This window comes from Epinephelus lanceolatus, chromosome 13 (assembly GCF_041903045.1).
Source record: "Epinephelus lanceolatus isolate andai-2023 chromosome 13, ASM4190304v1, whole genome shotgun sequence".
NCBI classification, from domain to species: domain Eukaryota; kingdom Metazoa; phylum Chordata; class Actinopteri; order Perciformes; family Serranidae; genus Epinephelus; species Epinephelus lanceolatus.
In genome coordinates this window covers 34,493,833-34,520,599 of record NC_135746.1, presented here as the reverse complement: position 1 = coordinate 34,520,599, position 26,767 = coordinate 34,493,833, and the positions used below count along the sequence as shown (strand labels likewise).

At 43.4% G+C, this 26,767-nt stretch overlaps 1 protein-coding gene and 8 non-coding genes across 9 annotated transcripts; 1 reads left to right on the top strand and 8 right to left on the bottom strand.

The window, feature by feature from the left end:
- Window positions 1-463: 463 nt before the first annotated feature.
- On the bottom strand, window positions 464-7,615 carry gja1b (gap junction protein alpha 1b). Its single transcript, XM_033648732.2, has 2 exons — window positions 7,487-7,615; window positions 464-4,597 (listed from the first exon to the last, which is right to left on the bottom strand). The coding sequence occupies exon 2, from the start codon at window positions 4,579-4,581 to the stop codon at window positions 3,415-3,417; it is 1,167 nt and encodes a 388-aa protein (XP_033504623.1). The 5' UTR covers window positions 4,582-4,597; window positions 7,487-7,615; the 3' UTR covers window positions 464-3,414.
- Window positions 7,616-18,323: 10,708 nt separating this feature from the next.
- trnav-cac (transfer RNA valine (anticodon CAC)) lies at window positions 18,324-18,396 on the bottom strand. Its single transcript has one exon. It is a non-coding gene; the product is annotated as a tRNA-Val (tRNA).
- Window positions 18,397-20,533: 2,137 nt separating this feature from the next.
- On the bottom strand, window positions 20,534-20,606 carry trnav-cac (transfer RNA valine (anticodon CAC)). Its single transcript has one exon. It is a non-coding gene; the product is annotated as a tRNA-Val (tRNA).
- A 257-nt stretch (window positions 20,607-20,863) lies between these two features.
- On the top strand, window positions 20,864-20,935 carry trnad-guc (transfer RNA aspartic acid (anticodon GUC)). Its single transcript has one exon. It is a non-coding gene; the product is annotated as a tRNA-Asp (tRNA).
- Window positions 20,936-21,769: 834 nt separating this feature from the next.
- Window positions 21,770-21,842, bottom strand: trnav-aac (transfer RNA valine (anticodon AAC)). The gene has a single exon. It is a non-coding gene; the product is annotated as a tRNA-Val (tRNA).
- Window positions 21,843-23,098: 1,256 nt separating this feature from the next.
- Window positions 23,099-23,171, bottom strand: trnav-aac (transfer RNA valine (anticodon AAC)). The gene has a single exon. It is a non-coding gene; the product is annotated as a tRNA-Val (tRNA).
- Window positions 23,172-24,066: 895 nt separating this feature from the next.
- On the bottom strand, window positions 24,067-24,139 carry trnav-cac (transfer RNA valine (anticodon CAC)). The gene has a single exon. It is a non-coding gene; the product is annotated as a tRNA-Val (tRNA).
- Window positions 24,140-25,302: 1,163 nt separating this feature from the next.
- trnav-aac (transfer RNA valine (anticodon AAC)) lies at window positions 25,303-25,375 on the bottom strand. Its single transcript has one exon. It is a non-coding gene; the product is annotated as a tRNA-Val (tRNA).
- An 895-nt stretch (window positions 25,376-26,270) lies between these two features.
- trnav-aac (transfer RNA valine (anticodon AAC)) lies at window positions 26,271-26,343 on the bottom strand. Its single transcript has one exon. It is a non-coding gene; the product is annotated as a tRNA-Val (tRNA).
- Window positions 26,344-26,767: the final 424 nt, after the last annotated feature.

Below are 26,767 nucleotides of genomic sequence, written 5' to 3'. Positions count from 1 at the left end.
TTCACATTTCTGAGAGAGAAAAGCATACTTTTTTTTATATATCATTACATTACCTATCAAAATTATTACATTAATTTGAAAAAAGTGACCCACCCCAAAGGTTATTACATTATCGGTAAAAACATTATCAGTCAGGACATTTTATTACAGTATTGGTCAAGGTATTACATTGTTGAGTTTTATTACATTTTCATTCATGTTAAGTGCAAATCTTTGTACATTTTCAGGCGTTATTACATTTTTAAGTTATGACGTTACATAACAAAAAAAAAATGCTGACAATTTGAGCCTAAACGTTCTTTTTTTGTGAAATAAAACTTTTCTAAAACAAAAAAAGACCTCAAAATGTTCCTGAAACTAAATACTTTTTGTCAAAATGAGCACTGCTTCACTGACTGGCGGTTTGTTCAAACCACAGTGACGACAAAGAGAAAGGCCTGCAATGATACCAATCAATCAGTCATTTAGACAGAAAAATATTTATTGGTTAAAATAGCTTTTCACAGATACAATGAATGAGTTTTTGTCTTGCTATCATGCACTTACACTGTACAACAGTGGATCCCCATGGATTAGCATTGTCTGACAAATGACTATTGCTCCTGTTCTGTCAATGGAAGACATCTCTCACAGAACCAGTCAATGAAACCAGTGGCAGATGTCTGATATTATGCACTGTAGTGATTTCTGTGTTATAAAATAAATTAGTAACATGTGAAAACTCTTACCACTAACTGTGTGCATCATATTACATCTCTATCACCAAGATTTCAGTGCAAATGCCATTGTAGCTGAAAGATCCATGACACATGTAAGTACCGACAAAATGATGCACGAATGACAATTTAAAAAAAAAAAAATTACAATAAAAAGAAAAAGAGCCCAAATTGAGATTTCTCCTAGTGTTTGGTAGTTGTGGAGCTACATTGGCATACATTTTAATATAACTGACTAAATATTAGTCCAGATCTATAAGCAGTCTTCTAAAAACTCACATTTTTTTTATTGTGACACAGTTAGCTTGATTTACAGTACTAAATATCTATTTCTCAAGCAGCAATGGTTACATTGAGTCTGAAAAACAAAACAATACCTACAGAACAAAAAAAAAAAAATCATTCACTCAAATATGGAAAACAAAGAATCATTCTAGTCTTTCTCTACAGCCCACGAAAGATAAAAAAAAAGATAACACACAGTAATAAAGCCTTTCTTTATGGAAGCCACATAAAAGCAGATCAGAGTTTGCTGTGTCACAGCAGCCTGAACCCTCAGCCCTGCCACTCTCACACACACCCCAAAAAAAGACAAATATAACCACAAAATGAAAACATAACACCACATAAATTCAAAGTTTATCAGGAAACAACAGTCCATGCTGACTGACAAAGTTACTAAAGAGAGAAAAATGTTTTTTACTGTCAATAAATATACAGTTTGTGGGGAGTTAATGTAAGATGTTTTCTGTGAGTAAGAGATACTGGATAGTAGTCAATTTTTTCCTCTTAGTGGTAGGTGTCCTACAGATGCCAAGCAATAAATATTCACTACAACTCATTGTAAGCATTCTCCTCAAAACCTTTCCTGTAAGTCACAGATCAAGGTTGAGCCAAGTGGTAAAAACTTTACATATAGTTGTCTGGACAATAATTCCTGTCTTTGTTGTGGCTGATAATTGATTTTAATTGAGAACTCGGATGAGAATGTTCTGGTGTAAGTGGAAACTGAAGAAAATGTATTAATAGTGTTGATTCACACATAAATGCAGCTTTAATATGCAAGCAAACTGTAAGAGCAAAGCAATGCAAGTGTGGCAGAGTCCATTAAACTTTCTGTCAATGCAAACATGTTTGTGTGTGTATGTTTTATTGCAACTTGTGTTTTATTTTTCTATTTCATACTTTTGGCTATTATTCCTGTTGGTTATAATAATGCCTCACTGATGAGCTATGCACAGCTTTATAACAGTGCACCAAGTGATCACACAGGGCTCACCTCACCTGAAAAACAGCACCATTAGTTCAAACAGCTACTGTGTATGACTTCCCTCTCTCAGGAGCTAAGGTGGAAAAAGAAATACATCTTGGGGATGAAGACAGTGAATGACTTAAACAATGGAGAAAAACATCCCATCTCCTACAGAAACTCTGTATTGGTTTTGAGCCATAAAGAAACCTTACCAAAAAGTTGTATGTACTTTAAACTCTCGGGTGGCAGATCTGAAATCTTTCATATGAGTCTAGTTTGGTTCACCCTCAACTTGTGCTGCATTCACATGGAATTAGGATGATGGTAGATGGCAAATGGGATATCATTTTAGTGGACAAGATCTGGATAGTAAAATTATTTGAGGCAAACAATGGTTACCATAGGTAGCACTGCCATTTAAATGTAAAATATTTTAACTTTTTGCCGACAGAATTTACAATCAGATGTTCCATAGCGTCCTCACACAAGGTGAAGACACAGGCAATCTGGACAATTACTGGGCATTACTAGAAAAATTACATAAAAAATGTTATATGTCATATAATTTATTCCATTCCTTGTAAATAATACACCATCACAGCATATCATCATACATGTTTCCTTTTACCTTCCTGCCATCCCATCAGACCGTGCCTTTAAGAAGGTGTTGTCCATCTGGTCCCTACCGTCTGCCTAATTACATGTGAACACAACATTATTCTTTCAGTTCTACATGGTATGGTGTAGATAATTTGGCTAAATTCAGGGACGTGTGTATGGAGACTGAGATTTGCCCGACTGGAATCTTCATTCTTAGTTTATTTGTCAGTGACAATGCTCGTCAATCAAAAGAAACAAAACAAAACTCTAAATGAAACAGAGTTAGCTCAGAAGGCTAATTTTGATCTGGTCACATGTTAAGACACAACTATGAAGGCACCCTGTTGTAAAGCTGTCACCATGCCTTCAGAAACCAGCTGTGACAGTGGTAAGTAAAAATGCTGTCACCAATAGGAAGAATAGCAGAAACTATGAAAACAAGAAAAAAATAGAATTGTCCTTTAATGTAACCTTGGCAAATTCAAACCAGATGAGTCACTCTGACCAGTGTGGTCCTCTGTTCTTAGACTGATCAGTGACTGGTTTTAAGGCACACCTCTGCACCTTTCCTGTGGCTGTTCTGTTTGCTTAAAGCTGGGTTAGCTCCACTAAAAGGTTATGGTAAAAGTCATTGAGAAAAAAAAAATATTTGCAACTTGTACCTTTGACAGTGTTACATAACAAGTTTTAATGTCTCTTCGAGTGACTAAGAGTCTCTATGCTGAAGACAGTGATTGAGGTTAGCCCCACCTCTTTTATGAACCCGTGTGATTGAGGGTTTGCTGATTCTCTGGCTGCACCCGCACATCCCGTCAGCCAGGCAGAGGTGGGAGGAGGAACCAGGGCTCACACATCCAGGTCGTCTGGCCTGGCTCTGCTGCTCATCCGGCTGCTGGCCCGGCTACAGGGCCTGGCGTCCATCAGCGCCAGAGGCTGCAGCTCGTGTCCTGCTGTTGAGGACAGTTTCTTATGCTCATGGGTGTCATCTGGGAAGTCAAAGGCTTGTGCATGGGAGTTTGATATAGTGCTTCCTCCACCATTCTGGCCGAGCCGGTTCTGCTCTGTGGAGTAGTTGGCCCAGTTCTGCTCATTGGCCTGCTTATTATAATTACGGCATGAGCCGGTTCCCCGCTCCCCTGTGGCCAGCTTGTAGCCTGGGGGGGACATGGGTGAGAGTGGGGCAGTCGGGGAGGAACAGCCATTATAGTAGGCATACTTGGTGGTGGACAGTTCTTTAGGGGTGGGACTCAAGGTGCCTCCACTGGGGTAGAGCATGGGCTGCTGTTTGCCCTTCACACGATCTTTGATCCGCTTAAAAAACACATAGAAAAGCTCGATGACATTAAGCAGCAGGGATACAAGGGACACCACCAACATGAAGATGATGAAGACGGTCTTCTCTGTGGGACGAGACAAGAAACAGTCCACCCTGTGTGGGCATGGGGACCTCTCACAGGTGTAGACTGCAGACAGGCTGAAGCCATATATGTACCACTGAATAATCAGGAAGCCCACCTCAAACATAGACTTGAAGAAAATACTGACTATATAGGTTCTGAGCAGGGCACCTTTCATCTTTACTTTGCCGTGCTCTTCAATGCCATACTTTAGCTTTTTCATCTCGATTTTCTTCAGCGGGATGTCAACATCACCTCCATCATTTTGCACGGCTTTAAGCTCCTCCTCCTTCCTGTTGAATTTCTGCTCCTTCCTGTTCAGGTAGAAGACATGAGCCAGGTAGAGGAGTGTGGGTGTTGACACAAAGATGATCTGGAGGACCCAGAAGCGGACATGGGAGATGGGGAAGGATTTGTCATAGCAGACGTTCTCACAACCAGGCTGCTGGGTGTTACATTTGAACGCAGACTGCTCGTCTCCCCAGGCTGATTCCACTGCAGTACCCAGAACCAGGATCCTGAAGATGAAGAGGACCGACAGCCAGACCTTTCCCCCGGCAGTAGAGTAGGCCTGGACCTTGTCCAGCAAACGACCCAGAGCACTCCAGTCACCCATTCTCAGGGAGCGTTAGCTGGTGAAAAAAAAAAGTTAAACAATGTTGAACCGAGGGTAGAATACAGACAGCACCAACTATTAAAACGTGAGTTCAGGCTTACACAGACACAGGATAACATGTTTGCTCCAATCTAGTTTGGATTTTTAGGAAAGACTAACAAGATTCTCAAAATTTGGCAGCATTATGTGATTAAACAGCATTGTTATTGAAGGAGACAAAACTAGATGTTTCATGACGTAAAACACAAGCTAATCCAATTACTGAGAGCAGGGCCAGAAAACACATTTTGCTCAGTTTGTGCAACGCTGTCCTTTAAGCCCAGCCCAGGATGTGAAAATATGAAGAGAAATTTGACTCATTAGGTAAAGAAAATCTTGATCAAACTTTGTATTCATAAAAAAAACATGCTTTAGACTGCACTGGAAGAGGAAGTTTAAGAAACCCTGTATCAAATCATGGAACAGTGGCAAATTTTTGTTAACCCTTCGGTAGACAGGAAACGATGGGGAAAATAGAGATGTGGAGGAAATATGTTAATGAAACATCGTTACTGTGAATATTTAAATACCGTGAGCAACGGTAAACATCTTAAAGTAATAAACTGTTCTCTTGGGGAAAAACAAACTTCTCTCAGTCTAAAGTACAGTCTTCAACCTAATCTGTGCTCCTGGAAAAAGAAACATGTTTAAGTCACATGAGAGGACTCTACCTGCAGTGTATTTCTGCAGCACTTCTGTCTCAGAGGTCCAAACTATGTCAGGTGAGAATACCTGCTAACTATTGTCCTGTACAGGTTTAAGGCCAGTTTTTAAAAAATGTGTCAATTTTTTATACATGTTAACAACTTGCATTAGCTTTTACCATTATCACTGTTTTTAAGGAGCAGTAACAAAGGCATCTGCTTCAGTGTTTTAAACTGTGAGCTTCAGTCCTGAGGCACAGAGTGAGGAGGAGAAAATAAATGAGGAAAAGAAGAGGCAAAGCTGGATCATCAGCAGACCGAGCTTGTCTGCTTCAGAAAACAGTAGAAAATTGACTGAATGCTGTCCAGAATGAGGTTGCTGGAAAAAAGTCACTATGCTGTGTGATTGTGTACCCAATCTGATAAGTGTGTGTGGCAGGACAGACAGTGCAGTAAATCTTGTTGTGTGCTTCTTTCCTCTGTGCTTATAGAGGAGCCCTGCAGATACAAAGAACATTTCCTCGAGGTAGATCAGCCAATTACAAAAAGTATGACATCAGCTCCTGTTGACAGTCCAAAAGCTTGCAAAGGTGTCCCGCTGAAAACTAAGTTACACTTTTATTTCATTAGATTAAAAAAGAGTCACAGTTAAAAGATGCCCGACACGGACTGGTGTACTCTGTGGGCCTGTGTACGTCCGGGCTCATCCCCTGAAAACGAGCGCCCTCCTTGGTTAAAATGCGCCATGACTGTCTCCTGTAGATGCAGCGGTGCTGATCTAAGTTTTGAAGCTGCTGAACAATAGAAAGTTACTGCTGAGCTACTCTGACTGGGCAGTCCTTAATGTGAATTAAGAAAACACACTACAACAAATCATGAATCAAAAATGAATTAGTTATATTCAGCACAAATACCAAAGAAGAGGTCCTTTAAGGAGTTCTGAGAGTCTTTTGGGATTTTCTGGGGGGGGGGGGGGGGGGGGGGGGGGGTCTGTGGTTAACATGAGTCCTCAGCAAAATTAGCAGAGCGCAGTGTGATTTTAACTGTAATCGAGTGATAAACCACAGACTGTAAAACAGTTTAAATCCGTTTTCACTCTCACCTTCACAGCTCAACCATTCCAAATGAAATCATGAGTCTTATCAGGGATCTGATGGAGGTTTAAAGAGTCCATAGTGGATCTCTTTGCCCACTCTGACATGAAAATAACCTAACAGAGCTGTTTAAAGGTCAGAGCAGATCTTATGAGGTCAACAAGAAAAGCCTCCAACAGATAAAGACATTTTACTCCAGAGAGCAGGGAGAATCTTAATGTGGAAAAGTAGGAGCCTCCAGTCTAATCTGCATGGTGCCAAACTAACCGCATGTGCTCTCACTTATCTTATAATAAACCACATACACTGTATCCTTATGACTTGGAAAATATACAGAATGCATTGTCATAGTGTAGAAGTTGTATGTGAACCTTCAGCCTTCAGTAGAGTCAAACATAAAACTTTTTTTTTTAAAAAAAGGGAGGAAAAAAGTTGTTATTAGACAGAAAATATCCCGCCACTTTCTACATGACTGAGTTTGTCTGGTGAAAATGACCAAGACAACAGAGAACAATAGGCTCCAACACAATGTCTCTCCCAGCAGACCTCTCAGATCTCACTGAAAACTCTGTACAGCAATTCCAATGACAAGTCACAGGATATGAATGAAAAAGTACTGGACATTCCACTTTTGCAGTTTCCTGGTGTCCTTGGGACAAATCCACTTTTATAAGTAAAGTGGTCACTGGCTTATAGCAGAACCTTTAAACATGAAACAGAGCTTTCCTTGAGTTAAAGTCCAGAGGACAGATCAGTGGCCCACATGGCAGCTAAGTTAAAGGCAGCACAACAGCAACAGGAAGTTTTGGATGAAAAAAAGCGAGAATAAACGTAACGCGCTCAAGATTTCAGTGCGCCTTAAATGCATCTAATAAATCAAACACTTTTACGCTATCGTTTATCCCTGTAAGGTGTGAGCCTTCAGCTATATTTTCTTATGTTTAAGAGGAGGAGTAAAAAACAGACAAACAGGAGAGGAAAATCTTCAAACTTCTTAGGCTTGCGCTGCGTGTGTAGGAGCGCACCGGAGCTTTCCCGACTATTTCTAACGGGACTTCTGACGGAGGGGGGAAAGTTTCTTCAGACACGCTCTTTAACAAATCAAACAGAAAAGTGGCTTCAACTTACCTGGAAAGTTGCAGAGAGAAAGAAGAGAGCCCAGAGGGACTTTCTCCGCCACTTGTAGAAAGTTGAAATCCAAGTTTGGGACCAGGAGGGAAACTGAGTGAAACTTGTCAAACTTCCCTTATAACGGCCCCGTCAGAGAAGTTACAGTCACCTGATCTCTACGTCAAGACCGGAGCCGCTGTCTGCTGGGAGGAGAGAGAGCAAAGAGTCCTGCAGGAACAGCCAAGGTGTGGAGTTTGGTCTGCTGTTACATTCACAATAGAGAGGAGAAACCAAATGGTCTAAATACACATCTAAGTATTTCTTAAAAACACACACAATAGAAAATCATCAGGACCATTGGAGCCTACTTTACACAAAATGTATTAACATTAAGTGTATTGTGATCAGTGTAGCACTGTAACTACATTTACTCAAGTACTGCACTTAAATAGAGTTCTGAAGTACTTTTACTGACTTTAATGTTTCTATTTTCTACTACTTTATACCTAGGACACCTGGAGCTTCTTGTTTCTGTTCAGATTCAATTTCATATGCAACACTTATCAACTTAAAAAGCATTATGCATTGTGGCAGAAGTACCTAGTAATTAAAATCAGCTCCACCTCAACACTGAAATTCAGCCTCTGACAACACTGCACAATAAGCACTTTCTCTTTTGATACTCAGGTACATTTAAATGATGGTAGTTGTGTGTGCTTGTGTTGGTAACATTTCAAATACAGGACTTTTGCTCATGATGGAGTATTTTTACATTATGGTACTGATACTTTTACTTGAGAAAAAGATCAGGATGCTTAGTCCACCAGTTATTGCAATAAATCGGCAGACAATATTTTATACAGTGATTTTATTAACTCATTCAACCAGTTGATGAGTGTGAAAATCTTTTTCTTGAAATAAGACAGTTCAATGACCAAGTTCCACCTTAAATGATATCAAGGCCTTTCTGGTGTCGGCCGAAAAAAAGCTGCAGTGAATATGCACATTTATCTCTACTTTCAAGGAAAATGGGTTTTAACAGCTGCATGTAGGAGAAAATGACTTGTTAAGACAGATTTTTAGACAGTTTCTTACTGTGTTGAAGCCTTACATTTATTATATTATAGTGTCATGATGTAATTATAATGTGCTTTTATTGTTTCATACTGACATATCCTGTCTGTGAGTATTTGATGTAGTTTTTATTTTGGCTCAGAGTTTTCTTATGTTGACTCATCCCTACACTGGTGTTATTTTTGCATTATTGTTCTCTAATGTCTTATATTGCCCCTATGACTTTTTTCAAAGCCCAGTGTCTGTTTTTTTTTTCTTTCTAATGCCTCCTTGTGTTCATTTGCTGTGAAAAGGTGTTATTATAATTTGCACACCACTCCTGAAGTCAAAATAAAACCTGGTGATACTGAACTGTTCTTGTGTCTCCTGTAACTTTCCATTAAACCACTTGGATCTCCCATACTGCACTTGACCAGTGCACAGCTCCATCTAGTGATGGAAATAATGCAGTGCAGGTCTATGTATGGAAACACACCACTGTGTGCATGTCGAAGCAGTACATAGCATTAAACTCCACATGTTTCAGGATTTAATCAGGCCATTAGCTTCACAAGAGTAATGAGAGCACAAGCCACTAGCCTCTCTCTCTCACACACACACACACACACACACACACACACACACACTGTTAGTTGCTTGAGGCAGCAGCAGATTGGACTGCAATCTGTGTGAAGATCCTGAAGATCATACTGTGGGTTTGGTAATGCCATGTAAGTCCATTTCAGTTATATCTGTTCATATTTAGTCACTTAAAGGGATAGTTCAGTTTTTTTTAAGTGAGTCTGCATGAGAAACTTATCTATAGAAGGAGTATTACACACTGTAGATGGTGGTCTGTTTGCAGAATAAGACGGGACTAGCACTATCAAAACTAAAAATGTTCGTAAGGTGTGATACATTCACATGTATCAACTCAAAGGAACCAGAACTGTGGGAAGTATCCCGCCGCCCATCACTATCTTTAGTGCATTATCAGTGATGAATAAGTTTACATCAATAAAGATTATATTCATTTTAATGCATTTCAGCATCCCGCTTGTATGTAGTTAGGCTTGGTAAGCTTCTTTGAGGGTAAATAGAACTGCGGACATTCCTCGACAATTCATGGCTCACCTGATCTGTTTCCTTTGCTCTTCATTATCAATGTGTTGTTTGAGCAAAAATATGGAACATATCCTCTCTTTAGCGTCTATATCGTTTCCACATTATAACTTTAACTTCACAAACACACTAAAGATGGAAGTACAACTGACCGAGGAGGTCCCATCCTACCACTGAAGGATCCTTGACTTTGAGAATAATAGACCTTTTTCAATGAAGACATTTTGACTTGTGCACCTGTGCTTTTCCAAGCTTTTCCAAGCACAGGTGCAAAAAATGAAATTAATGATGGCTGAATCTAATTTGGCTAATCTGATTTCAGGTTCCTAGAATGGTGCATGCCAGCATACTGTCTCTCCTGCTTGAATAGAACAGAACCATTGTTATTGCTATTAGTAACACCTTTGCTTTTCCTACTGTGACAAGTCAAAATGTCTGCTGTGAAAAAAGTCAGTAAGTAAACTTGTGGAGTGTGACAGTTGCATGTAATAACACACTTCATATGCCTTGATTCTGTCGGTTACTGTTGCTAAACTTCTGTCTGTTGCTACAGTGTATTCAATGTACCCTCAGTCCTCATTTTGTGTAAAGAAAAAAAAACTTTTTAAAGTTCAGCTGGAGCTAATATAAGGCATCACCATGCTGAGTCAGACAAACAAAGTGGGTATTGTCCGAAGTTAGGCTAAATTTCACCTTTGCAGAGCCATGGCAGAGGGACAGGAACACACAGCTGGAGTTTGGGACCAATATGAGTGTAACTTTGGATCATACCCAGCTGGTTAATCTTATATGGATCGTTAAAGCCCCTTACCATATTTGGTAGAACTTTGGTATACATTTTTACACAGACTGAAGAATGTGAACTTACAGTCATTTACACTGAAATTGCTGTAGGAGGGGATTTCTTTACAGACAGCAAGAACAATTTAACAATTACAGGGACCAGCAGTGGTTAACGCACATGCAAGCGTGTGAATTTTGTTTTGAGACAGTCTTACAAAAATTGTGAACCTATCCTTTAATATGTGGCTGGCTGGAGAGAAATCATGCACTGCCACCGCCATCTAGTGATGTGTTATGGCAACAGCATGGTAATTCTTAAATAGTGTGGACTGTAATTTAACGGCAGTTTTGTTTAGGGAACTCAGCAGTTTGCTTTAATCTAATTTACATGTAATTTATTTGTTGTTGTATTTTTTTAATGTAGAACACACACGCTGATATTCACTAAATGCTGAGTTATATTCAAGATTACAGGGCAGGTATTACAACTTCTGTGCTCACCAGCAGTGGCAAAAATATGAATACTACAAAAATGACCCATCAGGATTTGATCCATTCTGTCTAATAACTTTGATACAAATGGCTGGGACACCTTCTTTTAACTCTGTATCCAGTTCACTTAGATATTATTCAGCAGCCTTAATGTAAATGCATACTTAGCTGCAAATGTTTCAAATGCCAGACATGTTATTTTTTACTGGAAGAGATCGGATGAGAGTTTAAAAACTGCACTGAGTCACAGTAATGCTGCAGGCACAGTAAACATAAATTCCTTCTTTAATAGAAACATGTGGTCACTTGTTTAGAAATATTTATTCTTACAGGTTCCAGTCCATAATCAGAGTAAATAAAAAAACAATATAAAGAGACTTTAGCCACTAAGGTACAGAAGACTACACATTAGGAATAAACGGCATAGCCCCCTGTATTCAGTGTGTGCTCCTCAGTGGCAAGGTGCAAGGGATGGATGAGGTTTGCCCTGAGTTGCCGAGACCTCTGGATATTTTTGTGGTGTCCGGGGAAGTGGTTCCTATTTTTTAAAAGGGGGGCTGGAGGGTGTGCTCCACTTATTGGGGTTTTGAACTACTCATCCTCCCCAGAAGAACAGATGCCAGGGTGCTGTAAATGAGGTGCCGGTGGTGACCTGGTGGTGAAAAGGTGGACCAACTTTATGCCCTTACACAGTTGTTGGGGGATTGGGAGAGGTTGCCCATCATGTGTTTTGTGGACTTGAAGAAGGCGTATGACCGTTTCCCCTGGAGAGTGCTATGGGGATGCTGTGGGAGTATTTGATTTGAATTTGAAAATCTTTATTGTCCCCTAAGGGCAATTTAGTTTGCAACAGAAGTTAAAAACACAATCTTACAATATCTCACATTGCAGAGAATGCATACATCCAGATACCCCAGACACAATACAAATAAATACATGTAAATACACAGAGTCAGCACAGTTCAAGGGTGCATCATTCCCATCAAGCTTGCCTACAGCTTGTTTAAAAAATGAATGGCTGTTGGGACAAAGGATTTAAGATACCGATTTGATTTGGCCTTGCAAGTGAAAGTGTACCTTCTCTTAGACGGGAGAAGCTGAAACTCTGCATGAAGAGGATGGAGAGGGTTTGCCAGAATGGCCTTTGCCCTCTGCGTGGCTCTGGTTTTAAAAACAAAGTCAAGGTCATTCAGACTCATGCCAATAGTTTTTTGGCAGAGTTTGACAATATTCCTCAGCTTGTTTTTATTTGAGATGCTGAGGTTACCAAACCAACAGATCATAGCAAAGGTTAAAATGGACTAAATAAAAGAGTAAAACATTATAAGAAGCTTTTTGTCAACATTAAAACACCTCAGTTTCCTCAGATAAAATAACCTTTGATTTGCCTTTCTACAGATGGCATCTGAGTTGGTCTCAAAGGACAGTTTGTCATCCAGGATGGTGCCTAGATATTTGTACTGACTGACTATTTCTACAGCTTTACCATTAACAAAGGTTTGGGCTGTGACAGGTGGATTCTTACGAAAATCAAGAATCATGTCTTTTGTTTTTGAGACATTAAGATGCAGATAAGAATCATTACACCATCCAAAAAAATAGTCAAAGACAGGACCATGCCCATCCTCATGATCCTGCAGAAGGCTTACAAGCACGGAATCATCTACAAATTTTATGATGAACCTTGAGTCAAACATACTCTTACAGTCATTAGTGTAAAGCATAAACAATAAAGGTGACAGAACACACCCCTGAGGCGAGCCTGTGGAGCTCAGCAGGGTTTCAGACAGAGTATCATTGACACGAGTTCTCTGCGGTCTTGCTGTCAGAAAATCAACTAGCCAACATATGGTTCCAAAATCAATGCTGGGTATTTTTGAAAGCCTGTGAGCAAGAACATAAGGCTGCATGCAGTTAAAGGCTGATGGAAAATCAGCAAAGCACAGGCTTGCATGTGTCTTCCTACCCTCAAGGTGCCTGACAACTAAATTCAGCAGTGTTGCCACAGCATCCTCCACCCCTTTCCTGGGTTGATAGGCAAATTGGAGTGGATCAATCACTGCCTGTGTCATAGATAGTAAACTCTTCTTCACTAAGCGCTCAAAACTCTTCATCACCACTGACGTGAGGGCCACAGGACGATAGTCGTTTAATATCTTTGGTGAGGGGACCTTTGCCACTGGGACAATAATGGATTCTTTCCACAATGAAGGAACTTTGTTAAGTGACAAAGACTGCTGAAAGATAAATGCAAAGATTCCACTTAAGAATGGGGCACAACATTTAAGCAGACGGCCGCTAATGCCATCTGGCCCCTGACTTTTCCTTCCTTCCTTCACACTCACGGACAATTTAGAGTTATCACTTAACCTAGTCCCAAATCTGCATGTCTTTGGACTGTGGGAGGAAGCTGGAGTGCCTGGAAAGAACCCACGCTGACACGGGGCGAACATGCAAACTCCACACAGAAGGGCTCCCACACACGGGATCGAACCGGCAACCCTCTTGCTGTGAGGTGACAGTGCTAACCACCACACCACTGTACCACCCTTATGAAATGACATTGCAAAATTAATATTGCAGTTCTCAAGGAACTGTGCTGCTTAAAAGCTATCAACATCCATATCAATACAAACTTAGCATTTATTTAAAAAAATTGCAACAATGGCTTGCAAACCTCAGTAAAGTAAAAATATGATAAAAATACAGGCAATTTGAATGCTTATTATTTGGTGTGTGTTTGCTCTGCTGGGGAAGCAGGAGAAAATGTATGATTCAGCTGGATTTTAGTAAAAAGCAACCCCCTGGGATGCATGACTAATATCATCAAATTCATCTTTATAACTTGCCATGAGGTTGTGATTAAATGTGAAATTTCTGGTTTTACACTTAGCTATACTTTCACATAGGTATTTGACATTGTGTATTTTGAGCCCGTGTATACACACACACACACACACACACACACACACACAAAGTAAGATTGCAATATTGTTATACAGACCACACTGTCACATCCTTATGGGCACAGCAAGAGCATTTTTTGATCGACTCTGAATTTGCCCCTCTTCCCCCATCAGGTGCCTACAGTGTCTGAAGTGTCAAAAGCAGGAATTGCATTGAAAAGACGGCAGGGACCTTATAATGGAAAATGGCTTCATCTGGTGTTTTTTTTTTTTTGTTGTTTGTTTGTTTTTTTGTTTGTTTGTTTTTACAATTCTTGGGTCTCTCTACCCAACCTGACTGCCAAAGATAAAAAAAATAATAATAATAATACTAATTGGCACTGCCATATGCGATGATCTCATAGCCTAGGGTATCAGCGCATATATATATATATATATATATATATATATATATATATATATATATATATATATATATACACAGTACAGGCCAAAAGTTTGGACACACCTTCTCATTCAATGCGTTTTCTTTATTTTCATGACTATTTACATTGTAGATTCTCACTGAAGGCATCAAAACTATGAATGAACACATGTGGAGTTATGTACTTAACAAAAAAAGGTGAAATAACTGAAAACATGTTTTATATTCTAGTTTCTTCAAAATAGCCACCCTTTGCTCTGATTACTGCTTTGCACACTCTTGGCATTCTCTCCATGAGCTTCAAGAGGTAGTCACCTGAAATGGTTTTCCAACAGTCTTGAAGGAGTTCCCAGAGGTGTTTAGCACTTGTTGGCCCCTTTGCCTTCACTCTGCGGTCCAGCTCACCCCAAACCATCTCGACTGGGTTCAGGTCCGGTGACTGTGGAGGCCAGGTCATCTGCCGCAGCACTCCATCACTCTCCTTCTTGGTCAAATAGCCCTTACACAGCCTGGAGGTGTGTTTGGGGTCATTGTCCTGTTGAAAAATAAATGATCGTCCAACTAAACGCAAACCGGATGGGATGGCATGTCACTGCAGGATGCTGTGGTAGCCATGCTGGTTCAGTGTGCCTTCAATTTTGAATAAATCCCCAACAGTGTCACCAGCAAAACACCCCCACACCATCACACCTCCTCCTCCATGCTTCACAGTGGGAACCAGGCATGTGGAATCCATCCGTTCACCTTTTCTGCATCTCACAAAGACACGGCGGTTGGAACCAAAGATCTCAAATTTGGACTCATCAGACCAAAGCACAGATTTCCACTGGTCTAATGTCCATTCCTTGTGTTTCTTGGCCCAAACAAATCTCTTCTGCTTGTTGCCTCTCCTTAGCAGTGGTTTCCTAGCAGCTATTTGACCATGAAGGCCTGATTGGCGCAGTCTCCTCTTAACAGTTGTTCTAGAGATGGGTCTGCTGCTAGAACTCTGTGTGGCATTCATCTGGTCTCTGATCTGAGCTGCTGTTAACTTGCGATTTCTGAGGCTGGTGACTCGGATGAACTTATCCTCAGAAGCAGAGGTGACTCTTGGTCTTCCTTTCCTGGGTCGGTCCTCATGTGTGCCAGTTTCGTTGTAGCGCTTGATGGTTTTTGCGACTCCACTTGGGGACACATTTAAAGTTTTTGCAATTTTCCGGACTGACTGACCTTCATTTCTTAAAGTAATGATGGCCACTGGTTTTTCTTTAGTTAGCTGATTGGTTCTTGCCATAATATGAATTTTAACAGTTGTCCAATAGGGCTGTCGGCTGTGTATTAACCTGACTTCTGCACAACACAACTGATGGTCCCAACCCCATTGATAAAGCAAGAAATTCCACTAATTAACCCTGATAAGGCACACCTGTGAAGTGGAAACCATTTCAGGTGACTACCTCTTGAAGCTCATGGAGAGAATGCCAAGAGTGTGCAAAGCAGTAATCAGAGCAAAGGGTGGCTATTTTGAAGAAACTAGAATATAAAACATGTTTTCAGTTATTTCACCTTTTTTTGTTAAGTACATAACTCCACATGTGTTCATTCATAGTTTTGATGCCTTCAGTGAGAATCTACAATGTAAATAGTCATGAAAATAAAGAAAACGCATTGAATGAGAAGGTGTGTCCAAACTTTTGGCCTGTACTGTATATATATATATATATATATATATATATATATATATATATATATTTGTGGAAGGAACTGTAATTGTAATTATGACAGATTCATTTGCGCAGCAAGTGTAAATTTTTAGATTACTTACGCATTCAGCCGGTCCGAAATTGTTTGCCACGCACTGTCTCTCTGCTTTATCATCGCTGCAGTGTTTCCTTTCTTCATGATTATATGTTTTACCTCTTCATAAGTGTCCATGATGAGACGCTGCTCACCGGGTGAGAAGTATGTGGCACGCGTCCTCTCCATTGCTGCATCGGTGAATCTGTGATTGATCTCAGGGTCTATTTAAGAAAGCCAAGGACGCGCACTTATCCAAATGAGTTACACCTGACTTGACAAAGCCGCGCCTCCTCAGCCTGGCTTGGCGTTCGAACAACCAATTAAGCCAGGATGGATTTAGGGGAATTTGTCCAGCCTTGCTTTTCCACTTATCCTGGATTGGTTAATTCTACTTTCGAACAACAGGCCCCTGGAATTTTTTGTTGTTGTTTGTTTTTGTTTTGTTTTTGGTTGTTTTTACAATTCTTGGGTCTATCTACCCAACCTGACTGCCAAAGATACAAAAAAAAATTGGCACTGCCATATGCGATGATCTCATCGCCTACGGTAACGTTATCAGCGCATATGCCAGCGGTGCTCATCGGGCATGCTTCAGGGAAGAGCCCTGGGGGACTGCGGGACTGTTTTCTTCAACCCGCTCCTGCCCTCTCCCGCTGAAATTCTGACCATTACCGCCCGCAACCGCAACGTGTGTATTACACTCCCACCCGCACCCGCAATGTGTATATCCACTCCCGCCCGCACCCGGTTAAAAATTACGAGGGGGCAAATCTTTATTGTGCAACATAGGTTCACAGTGACTTATAGAGAGCGCGCAGCTGTGCGTAATTGTCGCGCGTAATGACAGCTCATCGCCGGTAAAACACAATAAACTGCAAGTCTTCTTTCATGTTTGTCTCATGACAGATGGAGCTTACAGAGAGACAGACAGGTGGAGCAAGCGGCAAATTGGTATGAAAGCTGGTTCAGGGCATATTTGTCCATTTATGAAGGAATATAGAGTGGAAACGCTTATGCATGTGCACCAAGATCTGGCAGTGTTTTTTTTTAGCTGCCCGTTCCCGCCCGCAGCAAAGTCCAAACCGCCCGCTCCCGCAATATTTGCATTGTACCCGTGAGACCCAGTCCCAATGCAGCCCTTTACTTCAGGGCTCCATGATTACAGCCTGTTTTGAGCACTAACTACTTACCAAGAATAATATGTGGTCGAGCCGTATTTAAAGGGGTCCAGTCTCCTCGACATCACACTCAAGGTGTTCAACTTCTTCCTCTGACTTCAAGTTAAGGCTCAAATGCGAAACCTTCATATTCATTGTGATGTTACATTGAGTACTCTATTAAGTGGTTTTAGCCACATTGCACACCTTTGGTCGACAAAGGCAAATACTTCCCTGTATATCCTTGTTAGTATAGTGGACAGTATCTCCACCTATCACGCGGACGACCGTGGTTTGATTCCCCGAAGTGGTGTCATTTTTTTCTACCAGTTGCTGATTATTCACCAAGACAGCAGCAGCAGCAGCTGTTAGCGAACAGGAAAACCGAGGATTCACCATTACCAACAACTTATATTGGGAAATGATTGCTCTGTGACATACAATAGTCCTACCACATGTTGATTTCAGGAGAGCTACGGAGGGGGACTCTCTGTCGGTCTTGAGGACGTCCTAGCAAAACCGACCATTCAGGGGGGGAAAGCAGGTCTTGACTCTGGCCATGTTCAGCAAGGGAGGAGACCTTGGAATATATTCAGGGTGTGGAACGAGCCCTTTGAGGAACTCCTGAACCCGACCAACACACCCTCTGTGGATGAGGCAGAGTTTGAAGACTTGGGGAAAGCCTCACCCATATCCCTGGCACAGTTGTTTGAGGTATGTCAGCAGCTCCTCAGCACCAAGGTACCAGGTGTGGATGAGATTTGCCCTGTGATGCTGAAGGCATCCTCCATTCTCCATGCTTTCACCCTTATCAACAACTTGTGTTGGGAAATGATTTATGCATGAAATATGATAGTCCTACCACAGGTTGCTTTCGGGGGAGCTATGGTGTTGGACTCTGGATTGGTCTCGAGCCTCCCTGGCATAAGCTTTTCCAGTATAGGAGGTGCTGGCCAATAACTGAAGGTCAGATCCAGAATCAGGAGTGACAATGCATAGACGGTGCTGGTAGTGGAACCGTGGACCAGTTCTTTACCCTTCAACAGTTGTTGGGGGGTGTCATGGCAGTTTGCCCATCCAGCGTACATGTCGTGTTTGTTGTTCCTTGTCAAGCAGTCCTCTCTGTGAACAAACAAATGTGTTTCTGCCCAGTTTCGAACTGGGGACCTTTCGCGTGTGAGGCGAACGTGATGACCACTACACTACGGAAACTGACGAAAACAATTGTTATACGTGTGCTGGCGTCAGTGCACCGTCAGCCACTGAAATTCAGAAGTCTTCAAGTTAAGGCTGAAATGCGTAACCCTCATATTCATTGTGACGTTACATTGAGTAGTCTATTAAGTGGTTTTATCCACATTCCACACCTTTGGTCTACTAATGCAAATACTTCCCTGTATATCTTTGTGTGTTCCCTGCTGGAACAATACCACCTGTGTGTTCAGGTGCTAAAACTGATGATGCAGCCTTCCTCGTTAGTATAGTGGACAGTATCTCCGCCTATCACGCAGAAGACCGGGGTTTGATTTCCCGACGGGGAGTCATTTTTTTCTACCAGTTGCTGATTATTCACCAAGACAGCAGCAGCAGCAGCAGCAGCAGCAGCGGCTGTTAGCGCACAGGAAAACCGAGGATTCACCATTACCAACAACTTATATTGGGAAATGATTTCTCCGTGACATACAATAGTCCTACCACATGTTGATTTCAGGAGAGCTACAGAGAGGGACTCTCGGTTGGTCTCGAGGACGCCCTAGAAAAACCGACCATTCAGGGGGGGAAAGCAGGTCTTGACTCTGGCCGTGTTAAGCACGGGAGGAGACCTTGGAATATATTCAGGGTGTGGAACGAGCCCTTTGAGGAACTCCTGAACCCGACCAACGCACCCTCTGTGGATGAGGCAGAGTCTGAAGACTTGGGGAAAGCCTCTCCTATATCCCTGGCACAGTGGTCTGATGTACATAAGCAGCTCCTCAGCGCCAAGGTACCAGGTGTGGATGAGATTTGCCCTGTGATGCTGAAGGCATCCTCCATTCTCCATGCTTTCACCCTTATCAACAACTTGTGTTGGGAAATGATTTATGCATGAAATATGATAGTCCTACCACAGGTTGCTTTCGGGGGAGCTATGGTGTTGGACTCTGGATTGGTCTCGAGCCTCCCTGGCATAAGCTTTTCCGGTATAGGAGGTGCTGGCCAATAACTGAAAGTCAGGTCCAGAACCAGTAGTGGCAATACGTAGTCTGTGCTGGTAGTGGAACAGTGGACCAGTTATTTACCCTTCAACAGTTGTTGGGGGTATCGTGGCAGTTTGCCCATCCAGCGTACATGTCGTGTTTGTTGTTCCTTGTCAAGCAGTGCACTCTGTGAACAAACAAACGTGTTTCCGCCCAGTTTCGAACTGGGGACCTTTTGCGTGTTAGGCGAAGGTGATAAACATTACACTACGGAAACTGCTGAAAAGACTTGTTATGCGTGTGCCAGCGTCAGTGCACCTTCAGCTGCTGAGGTACAGAAGGTTTCAAGTAAAGGCTGAAATTATTATTCACTAAGAAACACAAGACAGCAGCAGTGGCTGTTACCGCACAGGAAGAGGGAGGGTTTACCATTACCAACAACTTATATTGGGAAATGATTGCTCTGTGAAATACAATAGTGCTACCACATGTTGATTTCAGGAGAGCTACGGAGAGGGACTCTCTGTCGGTCTCGAGGACGTCCTAGCAAAACCGACCATTCAGGGGGGGAAAGCAGGTCTTGACTCTGGCCATGTTCAGCAAGGGAGGAGACCTTGGAATATATTCAGGGTGTGGAACGAGCCCTTTGAGGAACTCCTGAACCCGACCAACACACCCTCTGTGGATGAGGCAGAGTTTGAAGACTTGGGGAAAGCCTCTCCTATATCCCTGGCACAGTGGTCTGAGGTACATAAGCAGCTCCTCAGCAACAAGGTACCAGGTGTGGATGAGATTTGCCCTGTGATGCTGAAGGCATCCTCCATTCTCCATGCTTTCACCCTTATCAACAACTTATGTTAGGAAATGATTTCTCCATGAAATATGATAGTCCTACCACAGGTTGCTTTCAGGGGAGCTATAGTGCTGGACTCTGGATTGGTTTCGAGCCTCCCTGGTATAAGCTTTTCCAGTATAGGAGGTGCTGGCCAATAACTGAAGGTCAGATCCAGAATCAGGAGTGACAATGCATAGACGGTGCTGGTAGTGGAACCGTGGACCAGTTCTTTACCCTTCAACAGTTGTTGGGGGGTGTCATGGCAGTTTGCCCATCCAGCGTACATGTTGTGTTTGTTGTTCCTTGTCAAGCAGTCCTCTCTGTGAACAAACAAATGTGTTTCCGCCCAGTTTCGAACTGGGGACCTTTCGCGTGTGAGGCGAACGTGACGACCACTACACTACGGAAACTGACGAAAACAACTGTTATACGTGTGATGGCGTCAGTGCACCGTCAGCCGCTGAAATTCAGAAGTCTTCAAGTTAAGGCTGAAATGCGTAACCCTCATATTCATTGTGACGTTACATTGAGTAGTCTATTAAGTGGTTTTATCCACATTCCACACCTTTGGCCTACTAATGCAAATACTTTCCTGTATATCTTTGTGTGTTCCCTGCTGGAACAATACCACCTGTGTGTTCAGGTGCTAAAACTGATGATGTAGCCTTCCTCGTTAGTATAGTGGACAGTATCTCCGCCTGTCACGCGGAAGACCGGGGTTCGATTCCCCGACAGGGAGTCATTTTTTTCTACCAGTTGCTGATTATTCACCAAGACAGCAGCAGCAGCAGCAGCAGGGGCTGTTAGCGCACAGGAAAACCGAGGATTCACCATTACCACCAACTTATATTGGGAAATGATTTCTCCGTGACATACAATAGTCCTACCACATGTTGATTTCAGGAGAGCTACAGAGAGGGACTCTCGGTTGGTCTCGAGGACGCCCTAGAAAAACCGACCATTCAGGGGGGGAAAGCAGGTCTTGACTCTGGCCGTGTTAAGCACGGGAGGAGACCTTGGAATATATTCAGGGTGTGGAACGAGCCCTTTGAGGAACTCCTGAACCCGACCAACGCACCATCTGTGGATGAGGCAGAGTCTGAAGACTTGGGGAAAGCCTCTCCTATATCCCTGGCACAGTGGTCTGATGTACATAAGCAGCTCCTCAGCGCCAAGGTACCAGGTGTGGATGAGATTTGCCCTGTGATGCTGAAGGCATCCTCCATTCTCCATGCTTTCACCCTTATCAACAACTTGTGTTGGGAAATGATTTATGCATGAAATATGATAGTCCTACCACAGGTTGCTTTCGGGGGAGCTATGGTGTTGGACTCTGGATTGGTCTCGAGCCTCCCTGGCATAAGCTTTTCCGGTATAGGAGGTGCTGGCCAATAACTAAAAGTCAGGTCCAGAACCAGTAGTGGCAATACGTAGTCTGTGCTGGTAGTGGAACAGTGGACCAGTTATTTACCCTTCAACAGTTGTTGGGGGTATCGTGGCAGTTTGCCCATCCAGCGTACATGTCGTGTTTGTTGTTCCTTGTCAAGCAGTGCACTCTGTGAACAAACAAACGTGTTTCTGCCCAGTTTCGAACTGGGGACCTTTTGCGTGTTAGGCGAACGTGATAACCACTACACTACGGAAACTGCTGAAAAGACTTGTTATGCGTGTGCCAGCGTCAGTGCACCTTCAGCTGCTGAGGTACAGAAGGTTTCAAGTAAAGGCTGAAATTATTATTCACTAAGAAACACAAGACAGCAGCAGTGGCTGTTACCGCACAGGAAGAGGGAGGGTTTACCATTACCAACAACTTATATTGGGAAATGATTGCTCTGTGAAATACAATAGTGCTACCACATGTTGATTTCAGGAGAGCTACGGAGAGGGACTCTCTGTCGGTCTCGAGGACGTCCTAGCAAAACCGACCATTCAGGGGTGGAAAGCAGGTCTTGACTCTGGCCATGTTCAGCAAGGGAGGAGACCTTGGAATATATTCAGGGTGTGGAACGAGCCCTTTGAGGAACTCCTGAACCCGACCAACACACTCTCTGTGGATGAGGCAGAGTTTGAAGACTTGGGGAAAGCCTCTCCTATATCCCTGGCACAGTGGTCTGAGGTACATAAGCAGCTCCTCAGCACCAAGGTACCAGGTGTGGATGAGATTTGCCCTGTGATGCTGAAGGCATCTTCCATTCTCCATGCTTTCACCCTTATCAACAACTTATGTTAGGAAATGATTTCTCCATGAAATATGATAGTCCTACCACAGGTTGCTTTCAGGGGAGCTATAGTGCTGGACTCTGGATTGGTTTCGAGCCTCCCTGGTATAAGCTTTTCCAGTATAGGAGGTGCTGGCCAATAACTGAAGGTCAGATCCAGAATCAGGAGTGCCGCAAACACAACGCACCCTCTGTGGATGAGGCAGAGTCTGAAGACTTGGGGAAAGCCTCTCCTATATCCCTGGCACAGTGGTCTGATGTACATAAGCAGCTCCTCAGCACCAAGGTACCAGGTGTGGATGAGATTTGCCCTGTGATGCTGAAGGCATCCTCCATTCTCCATGCTTTCACCCTTATCAACAACTTGTGTTGGGAAATGATTTATGCATGAAATATGATAGTCCTACCACAGGTTGCTTTCGGGGGAGCTATGGTGTTGGACTCTGGATTGGTCTCGAGCCTCCCTGGCATAAGCTTTTCCGGTATAGGAGGTGCTGGCCAATAACTGAAGGTCAGGTCCAGAACCAGTAGTGGCAATACGTAGTCTGTGCTGGTAGTGGAACAGTGGACCAGTTATTTACCCTTCAACAGTTGTTGGGGGTATCGTGGCAGTTTGCCCATCCAGCGTACATGTCGTGTTTGTTGTTCCTTGTCAAGCAGTGCGCTCTGTGAACAAACAAACATGTTTCCGCCCAGTTTCGAACTGGGGACCTTTCGCGTGTTAGGCGAACGTGATAACCACTACACTACGGAAACTGCTGAAAAGACTTGTTATGCGTGTGCCAGCGTCAGTGCACCTTCAGCTGCTGAGGTACAGAAGGTTTCAAGTAAAGGCTGAAATTATTATTCACTAAGAAACACAAGACAGCAGCAGTGGCTGTTACCGCACAGGAAGAGGGAGGGTTTACCATTACCAACAACTTATATTGGGAAATGATTGCTCTGTGAAATACAATAGTGCTACCACATGTTGATTTCAGGAGAGCTACGGAGAGGGACTCTCTGTCGGTCTCGAGGACGTCCTAGCAAAACCGACCATTCAGGGGGGGAAAGCAGGTCTTGACTCTGGCCATGTTCAGCAAGGGAGGAGACCTTGGAATATATTCAGGGTGTGGAACAAGCCCTTTGAGGAACTCCTGAACCCGACCAACACACCCTCTGTGGATGAGGCAGAGTTTGAAGACTTGGGGAAAGCCTCTCCTATATCCCTGGCACAGTGGTCTGAGGTACATAAGCAGCTCCTCAGCACCAAGGTACCAGGTGTGGATGAGATTTGCCCTGTGATGCTGAAGGCATCCTCCATTCTCCATGCTTTCACCCTTATCAACAACTTATGTTAGGAAATGATTTCTCCATGAAATATGATAGTCCTACCACAGGTTGCTTTCAGGGGAGCTATAGTGCTGGACTCTGGATTGGTTTCGAGCCTCCCTGGTATAAGCTTTTCCAGTATAGGAGGTGCTGGCCAATAACTGAAGGTCAGATCCAGAATCAGGAGTGACAATGCATAGACGGTGCTGGTAGTGGAACCGTGGACCAGTTCTTTACCCTTCAACAGTTGTTGGGGGGTGTCATGGCAGTTTGCCCATCCAGCGTACATGTTGTGTTTGTTGTTCCTTGTCAAGCAGTGCTCTCTGTGAACAAACAAATGTGTTTCCGCCCAGTTTCGAACTGGGGACCTTTCGCGTGTGAGGCGAACGTGATGACCACTACACTACGGAAACTGACGAAAACAACTGTTATACGTGTGATGGCGTCAGTGCACCGTCAGCCGCTGAAATTCAGAAGTCTTCAAGTTAAGGCTGAAATGCGTAACCCTCATATTCATTGTGACGTTACATTGAGTAGTCTATTAAGTGGTTTTATCCACATTCCACACCTTTGGTCTACTAATGCAAATACTTTCCTGTATATCTTTGTGTGTTCCCTGCTGGAACAATACCACCTGTGTGTTCAGGTGCTAAAACTGATGATGTAGCCTTCCTCGTTAGTATAGTGGACAGTATCTCCGCCTATCACGCGGAAGACCGGGGTTCGATTCCCTGACAGGGAGTCATTTTTTTCTACCAGTTCCTGATTATTCACCAAGACAGCAGCAGCAGCAGCAGCAGGGGCTGTTAGCGCACAGGAAAACCGAGGATTCACCATTACCACCAACTTATATTGGGAAATGATTTCTCCGTGACATACAATAGTCCTACCACATGTTGATTTCAGGAGAGCTACAGAGAGGGACTCTCAGTTGGTCTCGAGGACGCCCTAGAAAAACCGACCATTCAGGGGGGGAAAGCAGGTCTTGACTCTGGCCGTGTTAAGCACGGGAGGAGACCTTGGAATATATTGAGGGTGTGGAATGAGCCCTTTGAGGAACTCCTGAACCCGACCAACGCACCCTCTGTGGATGAGGCAGAGTCTGAAGACTTGGGGAAAGCCTCTCCTATATCCCTGGCACAGTGGTCTGATGTACATAAGCAGCTCCTCAGCGCCAAGGTACCAGGTGTGGATGAGATTTGCCCTGTGATGCTGAAGGCATCCTCCATTCTCCATGCTTTCACCCTTATCAACAACTTGTGTTGGGAAATGATTTATGCATGAAATATGATAGTCCTACCACAGGTTGCTTTCGGGGGAGCTATGGTGTTGGACTCTGGATTGGTCTCGAGCCTCCCTGGCATAAGCTTTTCCGGTATAGGAGGTGCTGGCCAATAACTGAAGGTCAGGTCCAGAACCAGTAGTGGCAATACGTAGTCTGTGCTGGTAGTGGAACAGTGGACCAGTTATTTACCCTTCAACAGTTGTTGGGGGTATCGTGGCAGTTTGCCCATCCAGCGTACATGTCGTGTTTGTTGTTCCTTGTCAAGCAGTGCGCTCTGTGAACAAACAAACGTGTTTCCGCCCAGTTTCGAACTGGGGACCTTTCGCGTGTTAGGCGAACGTGATAACCACTACACTACGGAAACTGCTGAAAAGACTTGTTATGCGTGTGCCAGCGTCAGTGCACCTTCAGCTGCTGAGGTACAGAAGGTTTCAAGTAAAGGCTGAAATTATTATTCACTAAGAAACACAAGACAGCAGCAGTGGCTGTTACCGCACAGGAAGAGGGAGGGTTTACCATTACCAACAACTTATATTGGGAAATGATTGCTCTGTGAAATACAATAGTGCTACCACATGTTGATTTCAGGAGAGCTACGGAGAGGGACTCTCTGTCGGTCTCGAGGACGTCCTAGCAAAACCGACCATTCAGGGGGGGAAAGCAGGTCTTGACTCTGGCCATGTTCAGCAAGGGAGGAGACCTTGGAATATATTCAGGGTGTGGAACGAGCCCTTTGAGGAACTCCTGAACCCGACCAACGCACCCTCTGTGGATGAGGCAGAGTCTGAAGACTTGGGGAAAGCCTCTCCTATATCCCTGGCACAGTGGTCTGATGTACATAAGCAGCTCCTCAGCGCCAAGGTACCAGGTGTGGATGAGATTTGCCCTGTGATGCTGAAGGCATCCTCCATTCTCCATGCTTTCACCCTTATCAACAACTTGTGTTGGGAAATGATTTATGCATGAAATATGATAGTCCTACCACAGGTTGCTTTCGGGGGAGCTATGGTGTTGGACTCTGGATTGGTCTCGAGCCTCCCTGGCATAAGCTTTTCCGGTATAGGAGGTGCTGGCCAATAACTGAAAGTCAGGTCCAGAACCAGTAGTGGCAATACGTAGTCTGTGCTGGTAGTGGAACAGTGGACCAGTTATTTACCCTTCAACAGTTGTTGGGGGGTATCGTGGCAGTTTGCCCATCCAGCGTACATGTCGTGTTTGTTGTTCCTTGTCAAGCAGTGCACTCTGTGAACAAACAAACGTGTTTCCGCCCAGTTTCGAACTGGGGACCTTTCGCGTGTTAGGCGAACGTGATAACCACTACACTACGGAAACTGCTGAAAAGACTTGTTATGCGTGTGCCAGCGTCAGTGCACCTTCAGCTGCTGAGGTACAGAAGGTTTCAAGTAAAGGCTGAAATTATTATTCACTAAGAAACACAAGACAGCAGCAGTGGCTGTTACCGCACAGGAAGAGGGAGGGTTTACCATTACCAACAACTTATATTGGGAAATGATTGCTCTGTGAAATACAATAGTGCTACCACATGTTGATTTCAGGAGAGCTACGGAGAGGGAGTCTCTGTCGGTCTCGAGGACGTCCTAGCAAAACCGACCATTCAGGGGTGGAAAGCAGGTCTTGACTCTGGCCATGTTCAGCAAGGGAGGAGACCTTGGAATATATTCAGGGTGTGGAACGAGCCCTTTGAGGAACTCCTGAACCCGACCAACACACTCTCTGTGGATGAGGCAGAGTTTGA

Bases quoted from the DNA above. Each gene is read 5' to 3' on its own strand.
- gja1b (XM_033648732.2), bottom strand. From the start codon at position 4,581: ATGGGTGACTGGAGTGCTCTGGGTCGTTTGCTGGACAAGGTCCAGGCC.